A 26,140-nucleotide genomic window follows, 5' to 3' on the forward strand; every position below is an offset into this window, starting at 1 on the left:
GACATTTTAGCAAAGACTTGAAAGAGATGGAGCAGATGTTCAAGAAAGAACAATAACGTTTTGGTCAGAGCAAAGAGAATGAGGGAAGAGTAGGAAAGAAGTTTGGAGAAGTGGTGGGGCGCCAGATTATGTGGAGCTTTCTAGGCCCTGGTAAGGATTTTGGATTTTATTCCAAGTGTGATGGGAAGCCATTGATGGATTTTGAAAAGAGAAATGGCCTTGTATTAGTTTGTTAGGGCTGCCATAACAGAATACCAAAGTGACTTAAACTACAGAAATTAATTTTCTTACAATTCTGGAGGTTAGAAGTCCAAGATAAAGCTGTCAGTAGGTTTGGTTTCTTCTGAGGCCTCTCCCTTTGGCTTGCGGTTGACGGTCTTCTTGCTGTCTCCCCATCTTCTCTTTGATCTGTGTGTGGGCATGTCCAGTATCTGTGTGTCCAGATTTCCTCCTCTTAATCAGGACACCAGTCAGATTAGACTAGGGCCCACCCTAATGGCCTCATTTTAACTTAATCACATCTTTAAAGACCTTATTTCTAAATACAGTCACATTCTGAGGTTAAGACTTTTTACATAAGACTTTTGGAGGAACACAAGTTAGCCCATAATACACCTGATCTGCTTTCTTCAGGCTGCTAAGGATAGACTTGAGGTATGTGTGTGGGGTGGGAGTGGGTAGTGTAGGCTTTTTTTCAGACTTTCTTGGGAAGAACTAATACCTTGTCATGTTCTCTTTTCTATTTTCTCCATTAATCTGATTAAATTCACATGTTTTCTAATAATTTCTAAAAACTTCTGGTCTGCGTAATGGCATCCTTTTCTTTCTTTTATTGAAGTATAGTTGATTTACATTAATGTGTAAGTTTCAGGTATACAGCAAAGTGATTCAGTTATACATATATAAATATAATATATTTTCAGATTCTTTTTCATTACTATAAGATATTGAATATAGTTTCCTTTGCTATACATAAATCCTTGTTGTTTATCTATTTTATATATAGTGGTGTGTATCTTTTAATCCCATACTACTAACTTATTTCTCCCCGCTCTCCCTTTCCTCTTTGGTAACCATAAGTTTGTTTTTTACGTCTGTGAGTCTGTTTCTGTTTTGTAAATAAATTCATTTGTATTAGATTCCACATATAAGTGATATAATATTTGTCTTTCTCTCCCTGACTTACTTCACTCAGTATGGTAATCTCTGGGTCCATCCATGTTGCTGCAGATGGCAGTATTTCATTCTTTTTTTATGGCTAAGTAATATTTCACTGTGTGTGTGTGTATGTGTGCATGTGTGTGTAACATCTTCTTTATCCATTCATCTGTTGATGGACACTTAGGTTGCTTCCATGTCTTGGCTATTATAAATAGCACTGCTGTGAACATTGGTGTGCATGTATCTTTTCAAATGAGAGTTTTCATTTTTTCTGGATATATGCCCAGGAGTAGGATTGCTGGATCATATGGTAACTCTGTTTTTAGTTTTTTTAAGGAACCTTCATACTATTTTCCATAGTGGCTGCACCAATTTACATTCCCACCAACAGTGTAGGAGGGTTCCTTTTTCTCCACACCCTCTCTAGCATTTATTATTTGTAGACTTTTTGATGATGGCGATTCTGACTGGTGTGAGATGGTACCTCATTGTAGTTTTGATTTGCATTTCTCTAATAATTAGTGATATTGAGCATCTTTTCATGTATCTGTTGGCCACCTGTACGTTTTCTTTGGAGAAATGTCTATTTAGGTCTTCTGACCATTTTTTGATTGAGTTGTTTGTTTTTTTGATATTGAGTTATATGAGCTGTTTGTACATTTTGGAAATTAACCCCTTGTTGGTTGTATCATTTGCAGCTATTTTCTTCCATGCTGTAGGTTGTCTTTTCGTCTTGTTTATGGTTTCCTATGCTAACATTTTCAAAGTCTGTTGTGATTTTGTTCTCAAACAAAGCCAAAACAAAAAATAACCATAACTTTTTTTTTTTTTTTTGCGGTACTTGGGCCTCTCACTTCTGTGGCCTCTCCCGTTGCGGAGCATAGGCTCCGGACGCGCAGGCTCAGCGGCCATGGCTCACGGGCCTAGCCACTCCGCGGCATGTGGGATCTTCCCGGACGGGGGCGCAGCAGGCGGACTCTCAACCACTGCGCCACCAGGGAAGCCCGCTGTTTTTTAAATGTGAATTTTGATATGGGAAGGAGATAAATCCATGTTTTTTGTCTTCCATCTTGACTCATAGGCTCCTTTTCTTGTTGCATGTTATTTTTTATAGTTTCTGCTAGAAAACTTTTTTTTTTCCCCATCTTCAATGCTCAGGTTAAGTGTACCTTATCTCAGAAGCCTTCCCTGACTGCTTCCTTCTTTCTAACAACCTGTGTTTACCCCTGTCATTCTGTATTGTACTGGCTTTATTGTATTGTACTAGACAGTGAGTGCCTGAGGATGAATAATGTGATTTTATTCTCTTTACCCTTAATGTATCTTATACACTTCAGGCTGCTAAGTAAATGTTTATTGACTAACACACTGAAGAATGAGTATAAATGCGAGAAGTTTGTCATAGGTACTCAGTCATCAAACTGGCACAACAGTTTTACTAATTAGGATAGTCATGCTTACAGCGGTGCTACTAGTCTATGGGATTTACTTTTCTTAGAGATGTAGCCATTTTCTTAGTTCATAAAAGCATCTTTGGAGACTGGTATAAAATATCAAACACATTGTACCAAAAGGAATCAACAGAGTTTAAATATAATGAGATTTTGATTCAATATTTAAGCTGATATGACTGCTCTGTATATTGAGTGATATGTCTCTTTTAGGGTAGGTCTTCTGGTATGGTAGAATGTTTATTAAATACTTATAAGCTAAAAAAAATAGTAAGGGAGGCTGGGTGGTGGGTTTGTTGTCTATGTTTAACTTCTAAAATTTAGTTTTTGAATAGGTAAATATATTTTCATAGTTCAAAATTAAAAATACAAACAGGGTAGATGCCCTGTATTTAGAAAATACAAACAGGGAAGCATCTCTCTTATCCTTTCCCTGTAGATACTTGGAAACTGATAAGCTTTTGAGGTTCTCCTCACAATCAACCAGTTTTCATTAGTTTAAAAATAGTGTGTGTGTGTGTGTGTGTGTGTACTTGGATTTTTAAAATAATTCTGGTAAGCTGATCACTTGCATTGGTGTACTATAATGAATGGCTGACTCAAATGTTTTGTGATTTTTTTTTTTCTTTTTTTTTTTTTAGATACATCAAATTACGAAATGGCTTGCAGGCACTTTTGATTTCAGACCTAAGTAATGTGGAAGGTAAAATGGGTGATGCAACAGATGATGAAGAGGAAGAAGAAGAGGAGGAGGAAGAAGAAGAAGAAGATGATGACGACGACGACGATGATGATGAAGATTCTGGAGCGGAAATAGAAGATGATGATGAAGAGGGTTTTGATGATGAAGATGAGTTTGATGATGATGATGAACATGATGATGATGATCTTGATACTGAGGATAATGAATTGGAAGAATTAGAAGAGAGGACAGAAGCTAGAAAGAAAACCACCGAAAAACAGGTGTGAATCATGTCTGTTATATCTTTTTCTAATTTGGGAATTCTTTGGGATAAGTTCCAAAGTTATGTTTATCTCTTAATGGCCAAAAGGAAATATATATCTTTTGATCTTAGTAAAGGTATATTTATTCTGTATAAAGATTACATTTAAAAAAATGTTTTGCTCTAATTTTAAAAGTGACAAATGCTTATTATAGAAGCTAATGGAAAATTAAGAAAAACAAAAATATAAAAGTTGCCCATAACCATAACTCTCAGAGGTAATCACTGGTAGTATTTGACTGCGTTATATGTTTTAAAAACAAATGTCTGGAGGTGAGGATCCGCATAATTCTTAGCCTGGGATAGAGGAATAAGAGAGAGTATCATCCTTGGAGAGACTGGAAAAAGCATAATAAAAGAACAAGGCTAGTGTAGAGTCCTCACCTGGGCCTAGGGTTCTAAGAGTCCTCATATGGGTAATTTCTGTCTTGGTAATTGAATCTGATTTATCTCTTTTTATGAGGAAGCACCAGAGGTCTGAATAAATAATAAGTAAATTGGAAGAAATGAAATAGAAATGGGGAGTTGAGCTTAGTTAGTGAAACATATAATGACAATAGGTGAATAGATAAGTAGGGCTTGATAGAGATAATTTTCCTCTCTGGATATTTTTTTAAGAATGTTTCTATTTTGCAGTAGGAAATACCTATATTGGAGGATAATATTCTGGAGCTATTATAGTGGAATTGATCAGCAAATGTTTGTTAAAGCTAGTATCTTGAATATTGATAATGCATTCAACATGGTACAGTCCTCAAAGAATGAATTAAAGTTCAGATTATTAACACTAAAATCTAAAGGTCATATGTATAATACTATAAAGTCAGCTCTCAAAGTGTGAAGATGTGAGATTTAAGTAGCAGATATGGCCTAAATAAATTCTTTGATAGATACTCTTCCTGGAAAAAAAAATTTTTTTTTTAAAGAAGATTGTGGCAATTCTTTCACTGAGGTGTTGGAGGGATTGAGTCATGTTTAAAGAAGCTATTTGCCCTTGCTATTCAGATTGTGAGTGATGCCTGTTTTGGGAGAGCAAGATAGGTCAAGTGGTTTTAGCTTGGAAAGCTTTAGGGATGAAAACCAAAACACTGGGGGAAAAAAAATATATATATATGCTACTTGATAGTTTATACTAAAGTCTTTGTAAGTAAATTGGGAATTAATAAATTCACTTTTAATTTAAAATAGATCTAGTAATTCCAAATAGAGGAATAATAGAAGGGAAGAAATGATAAAAGTCAGAAATGGAAAGAACATTGACAGTCAGGAAACCTGAATTCTAATTCTGAGTCTGTCACTATCTTTCTGAATGATCTTAGGCCTTTTCATTTTCTCATTTTTTTTCTCATTTCTAAAACAAGAGAATTAGGTTACATAAATTTTAAAGTCCATTTTAGCTCCAAAACTTACTGTGTTATAACTTCATAACTGAATATTCCTTGTCTGTAAGTTTCTTTCTATATGTCTGTCTATTTGTAGCTTTTCCTGTGTTTTGGACTTCTGTATACCTTCTATCAACTGATGAGCAAAACTCTAGGATTAAATTAAGAATTGTTTTGACAGCCAATTTTATTGTCAAGATATAATAAAATATCTTAGATTTATACAGAAATTGTGAACCTCTTTGACAAATGAATATGTGCATCCAGTATTTTGGGTACCCCTTTTTATCTTGCTTAAGTGCATCAAACTCCAAATGTTACCTCGTCTAGAAGCAGTAAGGTCACATTCTAGAGATCATTTAAAAAATGGCTTAGATGCTGCCTTTCTTTTCTGAGAACTTGGTATGATATATTCCCTCATAAGATATTGATAGCTAATTCTCTGGATATTAGAAAGGAATGGAGGAACCTAATGCAATTTGAAGAAGAGATCGAATTGTTTAGGTTCAGATGCAGTGGGTACACGAGTGAAAGGCTTTCCTTTGATCCCATGATCTGGGAAAATGATTTATATTCATTGAATGAATAAATGCCTACAAAAGGGAAATAACGTAGATAGTCTAGGTAAGAGGTGGCTTAAGAGTAGTATAGGGTTTGCAGCGGTTTTATGATTTTTTGTTTGAAAAATGTGAAATGTGTTCAAGATAAATATGTGAATTTATAAGGGTAGTGGGAAGAAAAAATTTTGAGGTTTTTGGAGAACTTTTACCTAATTAGCAAGTTAACTACTCTTTTGAGTTATCATTTTTATCCCCTCTATTTTCTTCCTCTCAAAAGGAAATTGTTCTTAATCTGAAAGCTTTAATAAATGAACAAGATTGGAATTTAAATATGATATATGCTGAATTATGATTTGTTTAGGCCTTTCTTAAGTCAGTTCTCAAGTATGAATTTTTCAAGTATGAATTTCTTGGGTAGATAATTCTCAAGTATGAATTTCTTTTCTAGCAATTGCAGAGCCTGTTTTTGCTGTTGTCAAAGCTGACTGATAGACTGTGGTTTAAGTCAACTTATACAAAAATGTCTTCAACCCTGCTGGTCGAGACAAGAAAACTTTATGGGGTAGTTGGAGCTGAAAGCAGGTTAGGCATCTATTAAACATCACAGAACAGGTTAGACTGTGCCTTAAAGAAGTGGATATTCCCTCATGTTGTAACTGAGTTTATGTGCCTAAGGCTTAAGTATGGGATTTATGGTATCAAGTGAGACTATTTGGTTCTTCCAAAAACGTACTTTTTTTTTTTTTTCTCCTCTGACACATGGTTAGACTTTATACCAGGTGTATGCTATTTTTTAAAAGCCCTCTAAGAGGATAACCATTTATCAAAACAGTCTTGTGTCATCGAATCTGTTAGCCCTTTAAAATTGACATTTGTAAAATTTGGGAAAGTTAATAATTCAACTTTCTATCCTCAAGGATTCAAATTGACTATTTTTCTCTCCCCTTTTGTATCTTTTAACTTATAATGATATAATGGTATGCCCTGATCATTTTAAATGCAGAATTTGGTATGCCTCCTGACCATCTATTTTGCTGGAAACTGATTTTCCCAAGGTATTGGGAGAATATCAACCAATAAGTATTTTATATATCTTCAATAAGAAGTGAAGAACTAAAAAGCCTCTTTAAAGTTTAGTTCTGTAGTTTTTTAATAGTTAAAGATTTTCTTTCTTAACCATTTATTTATTTTCTTTGTTAGATGTTTTCCTGACTTGTTATTTTATGCCCTGTTTTAATAAAAACAAGATTTTCTGAGTAACATATTGAGAAGTTTCCATCTAGTAACTGAGTTACTGAACACAGAGAGCCTTTAATTGCTTAGAGATCTTTAGACAGAATCTACTCAGGTATATTACTTCTGCAGATTTCTGAAATCTGATAAATCAGGAAACAAACTTGGTCCAGAACTTTGAAATGCTGGCACAATATAATACTTGGGTGGGCTGGCCAGTCCCCCTTCGCTTTTTTCTGTCTGTTTCTGCTTTTTTCCTTAGGTCTGCACCTCTTCAGCATTTGGCAGGATGGCAAGAGGAGGAGCAGCAGGGTGAAACTGACACAGTTCTGGTGAGTTTCACTTTGCTGCTCCTCCTGATTCTCAGGGAAAGAATTTTGTTACTTTCTATTGGAAAAAGTCCATCTCCAAGTGAATCTTTAAAATGAGATGATAATATTATTCCTTTAGGATTGACTCACTGTTTATTTGTATGTGTTCTACTTACTCCAGTCTGCAGCGGCTCTTTGTGTTGGAGTTGGGAGTTTTGCTGATCCAGATGACCTGCCAGGGCTGGCACACTTTTTGGAGCACAGTAAGATCTTTGTAAAATATCATTCCCGGGTGTGTTTTTCCCTCTAAATTTGAATGAAATGATTTCAAAGATAAGTAACTGGTTTGGTAGAATTATAATTTGTTTAATAAGAGAAAAACTAAGAAAAAATGTTAGTGGATATCATAGGGGAAGACTTAATTTTAATCTCCTTGAGTGCACTTATTTTGAAGATTAGAGTGAAACCACTTAGAAAACTATTTTAAAATGTAGGTTTTATTATTCAGGTACAGGAAGCCCAACAAATCAGGAGAAAATTGCTAACCTCTAGGAATTTAGTCTGTAGCCTTGGGAGGGGCAGTCTCTTCCAGGGCTGGCAAGGCCTCAAGATGTCAAAGCATCAGAAATAAAATAAAAAGGCATGATTAATATCAAAATAAAACAGAAAATCTTCAGTTTAATTATGAATGTACCCAAGTAAAACCTTTGTGAATGCTATACAGTTATGATACTTAAATTACTCATTTTTTTGTGTTCTGGTTTTCTAAGCTATTCAATAGTTGAGGGTAAACTTCTCATGAGATTTTACAGTAGAAATTAATCTGTTTATATGTCTGTGTTTACATTTTAACCTTTTCACAAATAAATTATGTATTTCTTTCATTAAAAATAAAATGTTTAGGCTTTGAGAATAAAAGTAATATATGAACGTTATAGAAAATTACAAAAACAGAAGTGTAATGAAGAAAGTATTATCCAGACGTAACCATTGTTCATGACATATTTTCTTCTTTTTTTTTTTTTTCTGCATATGAGAAATTTCATCCTTGTTAATAAAAACATTGTCTGTATCTTTGTGTTCTGTGACTTTGTGTTCTTTCCACTTAGTGGTATTCATGGGTAGTTTGAAATATCCAGATGAGAATGGGTTTGACGCCTTCCTGAAGAAACATGGGGGTAGTGATAATGCTTCAACGGATTGTGAACGTACAGTCTTTCAGTTTGATGTCCAGAGGAAGTACTTCAAAGAAGCCCTGGATAGGTAATTAACTCAAAATGTATTTTTATTTTGATTATCTAATGCCACCTTACAATTGGAAATATTGGGCATTATTCTATGGTATTTCTTTTCTAGCAGTGTTCTAATTCTGTAGAATTGTCACAATACTTTATTTGGAGAAAAGAGCAAATTATAAATACGCCTTGGCTCTTGTTTTGTAATCCTTAGTCTTTGTTTTAAAGATTAAACTGAAGCCCTTTAAACACCTTTTGAGTTTTGTACATAACATAGTCTCTATTGACTCATTATTGCAATTGTTATTTTCTAATTTAGTAGAAAATATGGAAAAACAGAGAAGCAAAAAGAGATAAGATTGCTCCCAATTTCATAATCTAGAGTTAACCGTGATTGATATTTTGGAATATAGCTATCTATACTCGTATATGGGATCAGCTTGTTCATATCTTTTCATATTTTTAAACAAGGTATATCACTTTTACATATAATTTTATAATTTATAAAGCATGATTTTAAGTGATTGTTTATGATTCATATTATATAGAAGTACCATAATCTGTTCAGCCAGTCACATATTATTGGACAGTTGAATTGTTTCCAGTTTTCTAGTATTGTAATGCTATGATGAATATCCTAATCTTTGTGTACATCCTGAATTATTTCTTTTAGTTAAGTTCTAAGGAGTGAAATTTCTATTTTCATGAATATTTTTAAAGCTTTTTTTAGAAGAACTTTTGATACTCACTGCAAAATTGTCTTCTAGAAAGTTTATGTCAGGGCATTAGTAGAGCTTTGCTATCACAAGGTTGTAAACCAAAGCCTACGCTGGAAAAAAAGGAGTCACTTTATACCAAAATCTAGATAAACATAAGATTGAAATATAAAAAAAAGAAATCCCAAGTTTGACCAGTATAATGTAAGCCCTGAGGGCAGAAATTTTGGACTATTTTTTGTTGATATATCTCCAGCATCAAGAATTTGGCAGATACTTGATATTTCTTGAATGAATTAACACAGTTTTTCTTTAATAGAAAAAAATGCCATAAAATCAAAACAGAAATGGCAAAAAAAAAAATCTCAAAACATGACAAAGGTCCAGTTTTCTTAAATTGTCTCATCCCTTAAGAGATTAATTTGACCCTGAGAAAACTTTTAGGTAAATTCCTGTAAGTTGAAAGCATATACCATTATTTTCAATGAAATAAATATTTTATGTGTTCTTCTTTTCTTTTTCTTTTTCTTTTTTTTTTTTTTTTTTTTTGCGGTACGCGGACCTCTCACTGTTGTGGCCTCTCCCGTTGCGGAGCACAGGCTCCAGACGCGCAGGCTCAGCGGCCATGGCTCACGGGCCCAGCCTCTCCATGGCATGTGGGATCTTCCCGGACCGGGGCATGAACCCTTGTCCCCTGCATCGGCAGGCGGACTCTCAACCACTGCGCCACCAGGGAAGCCCCTTTATGTGTTCTTGAACCCCCAAATTAACAACTTTTTTTCCTAAAACAATGCCAAAATTCCGTTAAAATTGATACAATTACTTTGATGACAATATTTATAATAGGATACAACTTAGTGGTTTTTCTTCATTAATCTAAAATATGGCTGTCTACTTACATTCAGTGAACTAGTTTATAGCTCTTTTTTAATCATATACTTAAGGACATGCTTATAGCACATATATTTGATCTCAGTGTTTCTCTAATTAAACATTTAATTCCCAAATAACAAACGAAAGAATAGAGACAAAAGAAATTAACAAAGGCAATGCAAATGATGCCCAAATTTATCTTTTCTATAAACTTAGAAAATTAGGAATACTCTGGGACTTTCCTGGCCGTCCAGTGGTTAAGACTCCACGCTTCCATTTCAGGGGGTGCAGGTTCAATCCCTGGTTGGGGAACTAAGATCCCACATGCCGCATGGCCAAAAAGAAAAAAAAAAGCCATGAGAAAATTAGGAATACTTTTAGGATGACTGCATGTTTGCTCTTGTTTCAAAGTTTTCAGCTTCCAAGTTTCACAACATCGAAACAGGTCTTTATGTGTGAAGAAAGCTTAAGCAGTAGACAAGTTGAATTCTCATGACTTTATATTTGGTTATATCCAGATATAAAGAAGGAAAAAATCCACTTCATTGGAAAAAAGAATAGGCAAGGGATATGTTGAATAAATTCTGACCACCTCAGAGATGATGCAACTTGGTATAAAGTCTAGTTAAAGAACTTGTTTCATTTCTTCTTAAGAAATTCTATGTATTTGAAATCTAAGGACTACTTCAGGAAATCAAAAGATATTTACACATTTATTATAGATTATTTCTACTTAAAAGAAAAAGAACCTATCAGAATTAATAAGAAGAATGCTACTGCTTAATAGGAGAAATAAATAAGAATATCAAACCATGAATTCATGCCATAAATGGTAGATAGTGGTAGAGCATTAAGCATTGCCTATACTATAATAAATATGAAAATATTACACTTCTACAGTTAGTAAGGCATAAAAAGTCTTTGGATCATTTTCAAAGGACTCTTATATAGCGTGGATTAAGTGCCAGTATTTTTTAATAAGTCACTAAAATCCAATTCCTTCACAGGTCACATTGTTTATCAGTATTTTGAATCATTTAAATAAAAAGTTGAGGAGATGACTGAATTTTTACTCTAGTAAGTAAATGAGAATGGAAGCTGCTTTTGCCCTGGTGGCATTTGCTAATTTCAGTAAATTTGAACTTTGGTTTATCAGTATTTCAGGGCAAGAGCAAGAATTATCAAAGCCCAGGATGTTCATATGGTGGGATGTCTAACAGGATGCCCTTCTCATGATAAACTGGGACTCCAGAAGGCATCACCCTCAGGTTGAAGAAATGGATTAGCCATCCTGAGGAATTACAGCCTGCTTTCAAAATGCCTGAGTTGTCTAGCAAACCTTAAGCCTTGATTGTGATTTAACATGGTCCAGAGCTGGTAGTGTTCTCTGATGCCCAAGAGAAGCAAACACAAATCCTCTCAAAAGGAAAATACCTTTATTTTATGCTTTACATTACTCCTATAAACCGTTTTTCAAGTAGAGTGACCAGCATTCAGTCACACATAAGCAGGCACACAACAAAACAAGACAACATGAATGAGAACAGAAAACAGAAAAAGACTTTTAATGCCTTAGAAATCTTAGAGATTGGAATGTACGATTACAAAAACGATTCAATTTTAAAGAAATAAGGGACAAGTTTGAATACAGTTGCAAGGCATAGGAAACTATAAAATGTGACCTATGGGATTTGAAATATAAAAAAAAGAAAGAGCATTTTGAACTGAGACATGATAATTGAAATTGAAACCCAATGGACAAGTTTAAGAAAAGAGTAGCTATAGATGAAGATAGAATTTGTGAATTGGAAGATAGACCAAAAGAAATCCCTAATACAGTATGAAGAGAAAAAAGATGAAAGGTACAGAAAAAAAGGAAAAGGGGCATAGTGGATAGAGTGAAAATGTCAAATATGTATTTACCTGGGGTCCTAGAAGGAGAGGAGAGAAAGATAGAGTAGACAAAATACTTGAAGGTTTGGTCACTGGAAAATTTCCAGAACATCAAATCAGACGTTAAAGAAGTTTAACTAATTCCAAAAGTGTATATTAAAAGACATCCACATATAGAAAGATATAGTGACTACAGAAAACCAAATATAGAAAATCTTTGCAAGATGGAAGGGCAGAACTCCTTCAAAGTCATATTAGTTAGTCTGATGGATGACTTTTCAACAGCAGTAGTGGAAGCTAAAAGATAGTGGGGGGGCTTCCCTGGTGGCGCAGTGGTTGAGAGTCCGCCTGCCGATGCAGGGGACACAGGTTCGTGCCCCGGTCCGGTAAGTTCCCACATGCCGCGGAGCGGCTAGGCCTGTGAGCCATGGCCGCTGAGGCTGCGCATCCAGAGCCTGCGCATCCGGAGCCTGCGCTCCGCAACGGGAGAGGCCACAACAGTGAGAGGCCCGCGTACCGCAAAAAAAAAAAAAAAAAAAGATAGTGGGATATCTGTAATAGCCTGAAAGAAAATAACTACCAACCACAAATTCTACACCAAGCAAAAAATATCTTGTAAGAATGATTGTAAAATAGACCTTTAGACACACAATTGAGAGTGTGTGCCACCAGCCAACTTACCAAAGGAAATTTAAAGAATTTATTTCAGGCAGAAGGAAAATGCAGATCAGAGATGTAAAAAAAAAAAGAAGAACAATGAGAGTCATTTTATGTGAATAAATATAAATGAACATTGATTACTTAAAACAGTAATTAAAAAACTTAAAAAGTATACAGAATTAAAGCAACAATAATATATCAATCAGGAATAATGATGATGGAGAAAAAGGTATTTTTCTAAGGTATTGATTAACGTTAGACATTGATAAGTTAAAAGGATACGTGTAATATTTTCAAGGGTAACTTCTAAAAGAACACAATTTGAGCGTAAAAATTCCAAACCAGTACAGGGAAAACATTTGGAATAATTCTTTTTAATAATAAATTCAAAGAAAAAAAAGTAGTAGGAGAGACAGAACAAGTGGGAGAAGCAGTACAAAGTAGGATGGAGGTAGATGTTGATCCATATATAACAGTAATTCTCATTAAATGTAAGTGGATTAATTTCCAATTAAACATTGTCAGACTGGATTTTTAAAAACCCAATCAAATAGTTTTCAAGACTTAGATGTAAGGCTTGGAAAAAATATTACTGTTGCTCAAAAGGCTCACTTCATATTGATAAAACTTAACTAGGAAGACATAATTATTTCCAGTTTGAACACATCTACTAACATAGCCTCACAGTAAATCATATATAAAGACCAATGAACAAGTAACCAACTGCAGTGGGAGATTTAACACCCCTTTCTCAGTAATTGATAGAACAACCGTAAAATCAATAAGGATGTAGAAGATTATAACAAAAGGATTACCACTTTTTTTCATAGATGTATACAGAATGCCTAATTAACACTTTCCAACTACAAAATTTTTTCAGTTGACCCTATTTTAAGCCACAAGTTCAGTCTCAAATTTCAAAGCATTGAAACCATATTAATTATGTCTTCTGAACACAGTGTACAGTTAAATTTTAGCTAGAAATCAGAAGCAGAAAGCCGACTAGAACATTGCCTTATGTTTGGAAATTAAATATATTTCTAAGAAACACCTGGGTAAAAGACGAAAGCATATCAGAAATTAGAAAGTATTTTATACTGAATTATAAAAATATTATAGAACAAAAGTTGTGGGATGCAGCTATAGTAGTACTTAGAGGGAAATATATAATCTTAAATGTATATGCTAGAAAAGAAGAATGGCTTAAAATTAATGAGCTGATCAATCTCAGGAAGTCTGAGTAAGACCAGCAAAGTATGCCCAAAGAAAGAAGAAAGAAGTGATGAAAATAAATGAAATAAAAAGCAGACTGACCTCAGAAGAATGGTGAAATAGGACCTCCAAAAAGCCCCTCCTCTATAAAAGCAATGAGAACATTGCCAAAAATTGTCAAAATCAACTTTTTCAGAACTCTGGAAATAACCAAAAGCTTGCAACAATCCAAGGAGTATTCATTCAAGTGAGTGACTAAATCTTACTAAGAACAGTGAGTTTTGTGGCATTTTAACTTGCCCTATTTCCATTGCCCTCTACCCAGCTCTACAGTAGTCTCGAAAACAAAGAGGTCCCACAATCTCAGTAAAAAACAGCAGTCTAGTAGCCACTGAAGGGGGCTGGATGGATTTAGAGCTCTCTAAAAACATCATTCTGGAGAATCTTTATTATTTGACCTGTCTGGTAATTTCCTGGGAACCACCATTCATGGATTTTTATGTATTTGGCCTGACTGGGAGCTCACCCATTTGCAGAAATCTTTCTCTGGAGGCATTTGTTGAAAACATTTGGATGGAAGTTGTTTACCTTTATGACTACCTGAGGCAGTGGATAACAGTTGGGGCAAACAAATAGGCTATTCAAAAAGCTTAAAAGGAAAAACTGGAAAATGAGATATCCTAAGGGGCTTTGAAAAGCTCCAGTATATTCCTGGAAATTTTGAAGGTCACATATGTGCATATAGCTGTGTCATGTCCAGGGCTGTGTGCCTGCTCAAGAAAGACCTAAGAATGCCTTAAGCTGTCACCATGGTTGACCTTGAGTCTCTGGGCAAGCAGGATGTGATGGCTAAGGCAGAGTTGTAAACTGCCTGACTGAATGTTGAAAGCATCCCCCAATATGCACAGACAACCCCTTGGCAAGGCATTTAATGAAATCTCTCCTCAACCAAAGATTATCACTAAGCTAACCAAGCAGTGGTTGTACTTGCCAAAGAATATGGAGTTTACAGAATTAGTTTAAGAAAGGTACTAAATATATAAACAGTAAGAACAGCAAACAGCAATAATAACAAACCCTGAGGAGGGAGGAGAATCTTGATTTACGGAGTTGCCACATTATATTATTTAAAATGTTGTTTTCAACAGAAAGTTATGAGGGATGCAGAAAGTATGGCTGAACACCAGAAAAACAGTAGTCAATAGAAACTGTCCCTAAGAAGGCCCAGATTCTGGAGTTACTAGGCAAAAACTTTAAATCACCTTTTTTTTTTTTTTTTAACATCTTTATTGGAGTATAATTGCTTTACAGTGGTGTGTTAGTTTCTGCTTTATAAAGTGAATCAGCTATACATATACATATATCCCCATATCTCCTCCCTCTTGCATCTCCCTCCCACCCTCCCTATCCCACCCCTCTAGGTGGTCACAAAGCACTAATCTGATTTCCCTGTGCTATGTGGCTGCTTCCCACTAGCTATTTTACATTTGGTAGTATATATAAGTCCATGCCACTTTCTTACTTCGTCCCCACTTACCCTTCCCCCTCCCCGTGTCCTCAAGTCCATTCTCTAGATCTGCGTCTTTATTCCTGTCCTGCCCATAGGTTCTTCAGAAACATTTTTTTTTTTTAGATTCCATATATATGTGTTAGCATATGGTATTTGTTTTTCTCTTTCTGACTTCACTGTGTATGACAGACTCTAGATCCATCCACCTCACTACAAATAACTCAATTTCATTTCTTTTTATGGCTGAGTAATATTCCAGTGTATATATGTGCCACATCTTCTTTACCCTAAATCACCTATTTTAATTATGTTCAAAGAGCTAAAGAAAACTGTCTAAGAACTAAAGGAAAATATGAGAATGATGTCTTACTAAATAGAGAACATCAATAAAGAGATACAAATTATTAAATAGAACCAAATAGAAATTCTGGAGTTGAGAAGTACAACTCAAATGAAAAATTAACTAGAAGGGCTCAACAGAAGATTTGAGTTAGCTGAGGAAAGAGTAAACAAACTTGAAGAAAGGTTAGTTGGGATTGTCCAGTCTGAGGAACAGAAATAAAGAAAAGGAATGAAGAAAAATAAACAGAGCCTCAGAGATCTGTGGGACACCATCAAGCATACTAACATGTGTATCATAGGCGTTCCAAAAGGAAATGAGAAAAGGGTAGAAAGTATTCTTGAAGGTATAATAGCCAAACTCTTTCCAAATTTGATAAAAGACCAAAATCTACATGTTCAAGCAACTCAAGGATTTCCAGAAGGATAAACACAGTGGTATTCACAACAACGACATTCACAATAAGACACATTATAATCAAGCTGTCAGAAGCCAAATGTAAAAAGAATATTGAAAGTCGCAAGAGAAGAGCAGCTTTTTTCATAAAAGTTAATCTCAGTAAGGTAAACAGGTGCTTTCTCATCAGAAATCATGGAGGCAAGAAGGCAATGGTATGACACATTCAAAGTGCTGAAAGAAAAAGACTACAAACCACGTATTTTATATCCAGCAAAAATATCCTTCTAAATGGAGAAATTAAGACAATCTCAGATGAGTTAAAAACCAAGTTTTAAGTTTGTCATTAGCAGATCTTCTCTATATGACATACTAGATGGATGGAGTCCTTCAGACTGCAGTGAAAGGACGCTCAAATCCACATGAAGAAATAAAGCATACTGGTAAAGCTAACTATATAGGTAAATATAAAAGAAAGTATAAATATACTTTTTGTAATTTTTTCCTATCTGATTTAAAAGATAACTAACTGTATAAAGCAAAAATTATAAATCTGTGTTGATAGGCATGTAGTGTATAAAGACATCATTTGTATGGCAATAATAACACAAAGGAAGGGAGAGAGAACAGGTATATGGGAGCGAAGTTTTTGTATACTACTGAAGTTAAGTTGGTATTAATTCAAAATGGATTGTTATAAGTTAAGATGTTAGTTAAGAAAATAACTCAAAAAATATAGTAAAAGAAATGGCAAGGGAATTTAAATGGTACTCTAGAAAATATCTATTTTAACAAAAAGAAGTCAGCAATGGAGGAATAGAGGGGAAAAAAGACATAAGACTTACAGTAAACAGATAGCAAAGGAAGATATAAATCCTGTCTTATCAGTAATTAAGTTAAGTGTAAACAGGTTAAGCATTTCAATTAAAAGACAAGGTACTGGCAGACTGGGGAAAGAAACATGCATCAGCTATAAATGCTGTCTGTAAGAGACACACTTTAGATTAAAATACACCAATAGGTTGGCAATAAGAAGATGAAAAAAGATATACATACAAATAGTAATTAAAAGGGAGCTGGAGTGATTGAACTAATATCTGACAAAATAAGACTTTAAGATGAAACTTTTTACTAGAGACAAGGGAATTTTGTAATGATAAAAGGGTCAGTTCATCAAGAAGGTATAACAGTTATAAACATAAGTTCATCTTTCAAAGGAACCTCAAAATACATAAAGCAAAAACTGACAGAATTGAGGGGAAAAATACACAAATAATAATAGTTGCAAATGTAAATATCCCACTTTCAGTAAAGGACAGAACAAACTAAGTAGATCAACAAGAAACAGAAGACATGAACAAGAGTATAAACTAACTAGACATCTGCAGAACACTTCACCCCAAATCAGCAAAATACACATTCTTCATAAGTGCAGCATGTATTTTTCTCCAGCATAGATATATATTAGGTCATAAAATAAATTTATTCCTAGTAAATTTGAAAGGATGAAATTATACAGAGTATGTTCTCTAGCTATAATGTAATGAAATCAGAAATCAGTAACAGAAGGAAATCTGGGAAATTTCACGAATCTTTAGAAATTAAACAACCTTACCCTAAATAATCAATGGATCAAAAAAGAAATCACAAGGGAAATTTAAAAAATAGAGACTAATGAAAATGAAAACAACATACAAAAATTATGGGATGCATCAAAACCAGTGCTCAGAGGGAAATTTATAACTGTAAACACCTCCATTAAAAAAGATCTCAAGTGACCCTAAACTTCCATCTTAATTAACAAGGCAAAGAAGAGCAATCTAAACCCAAGTAAGCAGAAGGAAGGACATAATAAAAATTTGAGTGGAAATAAATAGGGAATAGAAAAACAATAGAAGATAAAACCAACAGTTGGTTATTTGAAAAGATGAACAAAATTGACAAACTTTCGGCTAGACTAACCAAGAAAAAGGAAGGCTCAGATTATTAAAATGAGGAATGAAAGAGTGAACATTAGTATGATCTTAACCAAAATAAAAAAGAGTATAATAGAATATTATGAACTATTTTATGCCAACAAATAGATAACTGAGACGAAATGGACAAATTTCTAGAAAGACAAAACTATTGAAACTGACTTAAGAAGACAGAAAATCTGCATAGACCTGTAATGAGAGATTGGATGAGTAATCAAGAATTTACCAAATGAAAAGTATAGACCCAGGTGACTTCACTGGTGAATTCTACCAAACATTTAAAGAATTAACACTAATGCTTCATAAATTCTTCCAAAATATAGAAGAGGAGGGACACTTCCTAAATCATTCTATGAAGCCGGTATTACTTTGATATCAAAACTAGACAATCATTGCACAAGAAAACTACAGACTAGTATCTGCTATGAATAGAGATGCAGAAATCCTCAACAAAACCACAAAACTGAATCCAGCAACACATAAAAAGGATTATGCACAATCCAGGTGGGATTTATCCCAGGATTGCGAGGTTAGTTCACCATACAAAACCCGATCAACATAATATGCCATATTAATAGAAGAAAGGACAAAAACACATTCCAAAATTCATCTCAATATAAACAGAAAAAACATGTAACAGAATCTAGCACCCTCTCATTATAAAACACTTGATAAACTAGGAATAAAAGGGAACTTCCTCAACCTGATAAAGGGTATCTGAATAACCCACAACTAACATCATACTTAATGGTGAAAGGTTGAAAGCATTTCCCCAAAGATTAGGATCAAGATATCAGCACTGTCCACCTCTATTCAACATTGAAGTGGAGGTTTTAGCTAGAGCAGTTAGACATGAAAATGAAATAAAATCATGCAGATTCGAAAAGAAGTCAAACTATCTCTATTTGCAGATGGCATAATCTTGTACAGATGATTCTCATTATTTGTGGAGAATTCACCTACTAACTAAAATTTATTTGTAACTCCAAAATGAATACTTGCAGTGCTTTTCTAGTCATTCATGGACATGTGAAAAATTTGGGAAAAAATTTGAAAATTGTTGTGAAAAATTTGAGTTGCCTGACACACACCTTCTCAGCTGAGGTTGAAAAGGCAACACTCTACCTTTTTGTTTCAGCTTTCATACAGAAATGACCAGAGGATAAGGGACAGTACAATATAGTAAGAGAAGCTCTGGCTCTGGAGCCAGTTCTATGGAGTTTGAGTCCCAACTCTGGTACCCACTGGGGAAGTGGCCTCAGGCAGTTTCCTTAACACTTCTGAACCTCATTTTCTCTTTTGTGAAATAAAAGAGAATCAACTAGAATGAGATACCTTTAGGATTTAAGATCATAATCTGTGTATGTGTATTACTCCTAGGACAGTCATTCAATACTCGCTAATTCAGCAGTCATGACAACTTTAGAAAACATAACTACCACAAATAATAGGAACTCATTGTATATGGATAATCCTACAGAGTCCACAAATGAACTATTAGAGCTAATAGCAAGTTCAACAAGGTTGCAGGATCAAGATCATTGTACAAAAATCAGTTGTATTTTTATACACTAGCAATGAAAAATGAAATTAAGAGAAAATTCCTTGTACAATAGCATTAAAAAGAATAAAATACTTAGGAATAAATTTAACAAAAGAGGTGCAAGAGTTGTTTGTGGAAAGCCACAAAAATTTTTTTGAAAGAAATTAAAGAACAAATTAAATTAATAGAAAGCCATCCCATGTTCATAGATTACAAGGCTTAATATTGTTAAGATGACAATACATCCCAAATTGGTCTACAGATTCAATTTAGTCCTTATCAAAATTTCAGCTGTCTTTTTTGAAGAAATTGATGAGCTGATTCTAAAATTCATATGGAAAGGAAGAGACCAAGAATAGCCAAAATTATCTTGAAAAAGAACAAAGTTAAAGGACTCATATTCCCAGTTTCAAAACTTACTCAAATCTACAGTAATCAAGGCAACATGGTACTGGCATAAGAATAGACATATACTTCAGTGGAATAGAATTGAGGCTCCAGAAATAAACCATTACATTTATTGTCAGTTGCAAGGGTGCCAAGGCAATTCAATGGGAAAGAATAGTTTTTCAACAAATGCTACTGTGACAACTGGATATCCACATGCAAAAGAATGACGTTGGATCCTTTGTTCATACCATATACAAATATTAACAAATTGAGACATATGCTTAGGTGTAAGAGCAAAAACTATAAAACTCTAAAGAGAACATAGGCATAAATCTTCGTAACCTTGGACTTGGCAATAGTTTTTCAGGTATGACATCAAAAGAAGAAGCAACAAAGGAAAAACTAGATAAACTGGACTCCACTGAAATTAAACACTTTTTTGCTTTAAAGGGTCCTATGAAGAAAGTGAAAAGACAACTCACAGAATGGAAGAAAATACTTACAAATCATCTATCTGCTAAGGTGCTAGTATCCAGAATATATATAAAACCTCTAGTTTCAACAATAAGAAAACAAATAACCCAGTTTTAAAATGGGCAAACGATTTGAATAAGACATTTCTCCAAAGAAAATATTCAGGTGGCCAATAAGCACATGAAAATATGCTCAACATCTTAGTCACTAGGAAAATGAAAGTCAGAACTACAATGAGATACCACCTCACACTGGTCAGAATAGCCATCATTAAAAAGTCAACAAATAATAAATGTTGGAGAGGTATGGAGAAAAGGGAACCCTCTTACACTGTTGGTGGGAATATAAATTCCCACCAACTATGGAAAACATTATGGCAGTTCCTCAAAAAACTAAAAATAGAGTTACCATATGATCCAGCAATCCCACTCCTGGGCATATATCTGGAAAAGACAAAAACTAATTTGAAAAGATACATGCACCCCAGTGTTGATAGCAGCACTGTTTACGATAGCCAAGACATGGAAGCAACCTAAATGTCCATCTACAGATGAATGGATAAAGAAGATGTGGTATGTATATACAATGGAATATTACTCAGCCATAAAAAAGAATGAAACAATGCCATTTGCAGCAATATCATTACTAAGTGAAGTAAGAAAGAGAAAGACAAATACCATGTGATATCACTTATATGTGGAATCTAAAATAGTACACAAATGAACATATCTACGAAACAGAAACAGACTCACAGACATAGAGAACAGACTTGTGGTTGCCAAGGGGTAGGAGGGTGGGGGAGGGAAGGATTGGGAGTTTGGGATTAGCAAATGCAAACTAGTATACATAGAATGAATAAACAACAAGGTCCTACTTTATAGCACAGGGAACTATGTTCAATATCCTGTGATAAATCAGAATGGAAAAGAATATGTATAACTGAGTGTGCTGTATGCAGAAATCAACATTGTAAATCAACGATACTTCAATTAGAAAAAAAAACTTCAATGAGATACCACTTTGAAAAGAAGAACATTTACAATTATTGGTGAATGTGTGGATAAATTGGAACTTTCGTACATTGCTGGTGGTTCAGCTGTGTTAGAAAATGTAGTTAGAAAACTTCCTCAAAAGTTAAACATAGAGTTACCATATGACCCAAAAGTTCGACTCTTAGTATACATACTCTACAGAATTGAAAACATATATCTACACAAAAACTTCTACATGAGTGTTAGTAGCAGTGTTATATATAATAGGTCAAAAGTGGAAACAACCTAAATGTCAATCCACTGATGAATGGATAAACAAAATGTAGCACATCCATACAAAGGAATATTACTTGGCAATAAGAAGGGAATGAAGTCCTGGTAAGTAATACAACAGGAATGAATCTTGAAAACGTTATGCTAAGAGAAAGAGGCCAGATGCAGAAAGCCCCATACTGTATGATTCCATTTATATGAAATGTCCAAAATAGGCAAATCCATAGAGACCAAAAGCAGATTAGTGCTTGCCAGGGGCTGGAGGGATGAGGAAATGGGGAATGACCGTTAATGGGTACAGAGTTTATTTTTGGGTTAATGAAAAATTTCTGAAATTAGACAGTGGTAATGTTTACACAATTCTGTGAATGTAGTAAAATCCCTTTAATTATGTACTTCAAAAGGGCATTTTGTGGTATGTGAATTATTCCTCAATAGAAACAATATACATATGGTAGTTTCAAGAAAGCTAAATGTTGGTTTGAAAAAACTGACAAAATAGGTAAACATTTCATGAGACTGGTCAGGGAAAAAGAAGAGTATGTGCAAATATCAGGAATGGAAAAGAATTAAGACATATTGGCAGATATTGAAAATACAATAAGGTATTTTGAACAACCTATTCCAGTAAATGAAAAAACTAGATGGCGTTCACAAATTCTTAGTAATATTATTTATAAAACCCACATAAGAGAAATTATAATTTAAAAGTTTTCATACTCTTATAATCATTAAAAAAATTAGTAATAAAAACTTCTCAAAAATAAACTTGTTTAGAGTTGTACAAAAAATTGAAGGAAGAAATAATTCCTCCCTCATTTATGAAGGTAGCATGACCTTGATTTAAGAAAGTATAATATAAGAAAAAATATAGACCAGATTCACAAAAAGGCTGATATAGCAGTACTGAGTTGGGGTCATCTTAGAAATATGAGGTAGGGTTAACAGAAAATCAGTGCTGTTCATCGCATTGTCAGATTGAAGGAGAAAAACCATGTCTCAGTATATGTAGAAAAATATCACATGGTGAAATTCAGTATCTATTCACAAAGATGCTCTTAGCAAATAGAGTATAAGGCAGCTTTCTCAATATGATATTTGATAGTTTAAACCAGACCTTATATTTAATGGTGAAACCTTGAAAGATTCCAAGTTGAGATCAGGAACAAGACAGAGATACGGGTTGTGATCGCTTCTGTTCATCATTCTATTATATTAGGCAAGAAAGAAAAATAAGCAAAATACACAACTGTCAAAGCATATGATATGATTGTGAACATAGAAAATCTAAAATCTTCTACATATAAAAATTAGTAACATTAACAGAATTTAGTGAGATAGCTTGATATGCAAAAATTAAAAATGATAAAAATGATACTATGTTTAACATATAAAAGTACAACTTCTATGTATCAGCAACAGTTAGAAATTAAAATTTAAAAAAAGTTTATAAAAGCTACACAAATAATCAGACACTCAAGAATCATCCCAAAAATTATGTGTAAGACCTCTTCATGGAGAATATATTAAAACCTTATTGTGAGATATTTAAAAAGACCTAAATAAATTGAGAGAAATACTATTCATGGATTTGAATCCTTGTTTTTTTGTTTTGTTTTGATTTTGGCCATGCTGCACGGCATGCAGGATCCTAGTTCCCCAACCAGGGATCGAACCTGTGCTCCCTGCATTGGAAGCTCCGGAGTCCTAACCGCTGGACCACCAGGGAATTCCCTGAAGCCTTTTTTTTCTTTTAGTGACATTAATCTTCCTATTTAATGTACAGATTCAGTGATATCGCAACCATAATCTCAGAAGATTTACTTAGTCTTAAATAGACAAGCTAACTCTAAGATTTATAAGGATATGCAGAGGGCTAAGTATAGACAAGATACTTTTGAATTGGAAAAATAACAAGGTAGCAGGACTTGACCTACTAGATATTAAGATTTGTTTTGTAATTAGGACATTAGGGTGTTAGCAGAGGGCTAGACAAAGAGATGATGGAACAGGATATTTCTTGGAATGGAAATAGACCAACACATATGGGGACACTTCATTTTTGATAGGAGCATTATGGAGCAGTGGTGAAAGGGCTTTTTAAAAAAATGATGCCGAGACAGTTGGGCTTCTATAAAGGCAAAACCAAAATTGACTCCCTATCTCACAACATGCACAAAAAAATCAATTCTATGTGGATTATAGACCAAAAAGTGAAAAGTACAATTAAAAGTTTTATAGGTAAGCTTGACTTTAGCCTTAGGTAAGGATTATCAAACAAGATGCAAAAACAAAACATAAAGAAAAATGATAGTACGTTATGTTCATCTAAAGATAACATAGAACATGAAAAAAGCAAGTATAAAGTGGGAGAATATATTTGCAACACATGTAACTAACAGAGGACTTATATTTAGAATAACTACCAGAGATTTAATTATTAGATTATATATGTAATTGTATGTAACATAATTTATATATGATAATATCATATAAATGGATAATTATATATATATTATTATGATCAATAAGAAAAATACAACCCAATAGAAAAAACCCTTAACCAGGCATTTTACAAGATAAGAAATTCAGATTATTAATAAATATATGAAATGTTCAATCAGGAAAATGTAAATTAAAACCATTATGAGATTTAACTATCCTCCTAAAAGTTGCAGAAAATTTTAGTCTGACAATACCAAGTGAGGGTGATGTTGTAGAGGATTGGAGGATGATCTGATGCAAGTGTAGATGGGCACAATCACTTTGGAAAAGTTTGATTATTACCTAGTGATGTAGAACATATGATGCATATACTATTACCTAGGAGTTCCTTTCTCAGATATATATTTAGACAAACTTGTGCACATGTGCCGTGGTACATATTTATAAGAATGTTTATGGCAGCATTGTTTGTAATGGTTCAAACCCAGAACCAGCCCAAATGTCCACCAGCAGTAGAATGGATGAATAAATTCATGCAGTGGAATATTCTACTGCAATGAAAATAAATGATCCACAGCCACATGTAGCATCATGAATGACTACTAAAAAGAGTGTTGAGTTAAATAAATCACTATATATCCATTTATATGAAGTTCAGAATGAACCTATATTGTCTAGAACATGCATTCTTGGCAGGGTTCATACTGTTTCTTTTGGTGGCAAAAATTGGTCTTGAAGGTGAAAAAACATTTGATATTATAATGGTTTGTGGCCCTCCAAAGCTTAACCCTACCTGCAAAATCTTAGTGTTTGATTTCTTTTTGAGTTTTCTCAAATATCACCTGAGCACCATTTACTCTGACATTGACTTTGTGGAAGATATGCAGAGTGTCTGCAAGGTCAGGGGTACAAAATTGTGGTGGATAGATGATTGGAGGACTTTCAAATGACTGATCTTGAAGTCATCACTAGAGGTGGTCTGTGTGTGTCAGTTGGTTGCCATTGGCTGCCTTGTGGATGTTATGTTTGATCCTCTCTCTGCTTTTGTGTGTGACTTTGATTTTTAGAATTAAATAAAAATATTCTGTTTTATTATTTAGTTCCTTCATTATTTAGTTCCTTTTATTATTTATTTCCTTCGTTAGTTATACTAAGTACCGACAAGAAAAAAATGTCAGTAATATTTTAATGAGTATCTAGTAGCTAATTAAATTAAAAGTTTCTTCTCAGAGCAAGCAAAAGTTCAAAGTTTATTAAATATTGTAGGAAATTAATTTTTTCAATGTGTTTTGTTGGAAAAATGAGTTTAATTTTTTAAAAACTTGATTGCATTGCTGTTATTATATAAATTGTTAATTTGCATATGTAATTTGATCATCACAATTTATATAAGGAATATATTACATTAAACAGCAAATACAGTTATAAAATTAAGTGAAATACTAATAACCTTTAAAATTTTAACTTGGGATTTCCCTGGTGGTGCAGTGGTTAAGAATCCGCCTGCCAATGCGGGGGACACAGGTTCAATCCCTGGTCTGAGAGGATCCCACATTCTGTGGAGCAACTAAGCCTGTGCACCACAAGTACTGAACCTGTGCTCTAGAGCCAGCGAGCCACAACTCCTGAGCCCGTGTGTCACAACTACTGAAGCCCGTGCACCTAGAGCCCGTGCTCCGCAACAAGAGAAGCCACTGCAATGAGAAGCCCGTGCATCGCAATGAAGAGTAGACGCCGCTCGCCGCAACTAGAGAAAGCCCACGTGCAGCACCGAAGACCCAACGCGGCCAAAAATAAATAAATTAATTAAAAAAAAATTTAACTTAAAAAGTTAAAAAAAGTAGGCCTCAGATACTTTTTATTTATAAAATCACAGATACACATAAAATATGTAAACAGATTGTATATGTGGGTAAAAATGTCATAGGGGAGTGATAAGAAGAAAATTTCTGAAAAGGCTACTTAGGGTTGATAATGGAAAAAAAAAAAAGATCAAGAAACACCAGCCTAGAAATACATATATATGTGGTAAAACTATCAAGAAAAGCAGAGAAGTGATACCCGTAACATTCATGATATTAACTCTGAGGATAAGGTGGGTGCTGGGTTC

General features: G+C 34.1%; 1 protein-coding gene across 3 annotated transcripts in view; it reads left to right on the plus strand.

The window, feature by feature from the left end:
• NRDC (nardilysin convertase) overlaps window positions 1–26,140 on the plus strand; it is a 91,475-nt gene that overhangs the window by 19,071 nt on the left and 46,264 nt on the right. For 2 of the 3 annotated variants that reach the window (XM_082651694.1, XM_082651696.1), the window contains exons 2-6: window positions 3,254–3,575; window positions 6,007–6,140; window positions 7,054–7,123; window positions 7,284–7,365; window positions 8,212–8,365. In XM_082651694.1, coding sequence (XP_082507820.1) covers window positions 3,254–3,575; window positions 6,007–6,140; window positions 7,054–7,123; window positions 7,284–7,365; window positions 8,212–8,365 — 762 coding nt within the window. The remainder of the gene's footprint in view (window positions 1–3,253; window positions 3,576–6,006; window positions 6,141–7,053; window positions 7,124–7,283; window positions 7,366–8,211; window positions 8,366–26,140) is intronic. The other variant, XM_082651695.1, reaches the window with a different exon arrangement.

This window comes from Grampus griseus (genome assembly GCF_964374135.1).
Source record: "Grampus griseus genome assembly, chromosome: 1".
NCBI classification, from domain to species: Eukaryota; Metazoa; Chordata; class Mammalia; order Artiodactyla; family Delphinidae; genus Grampus; species Grampus griseus.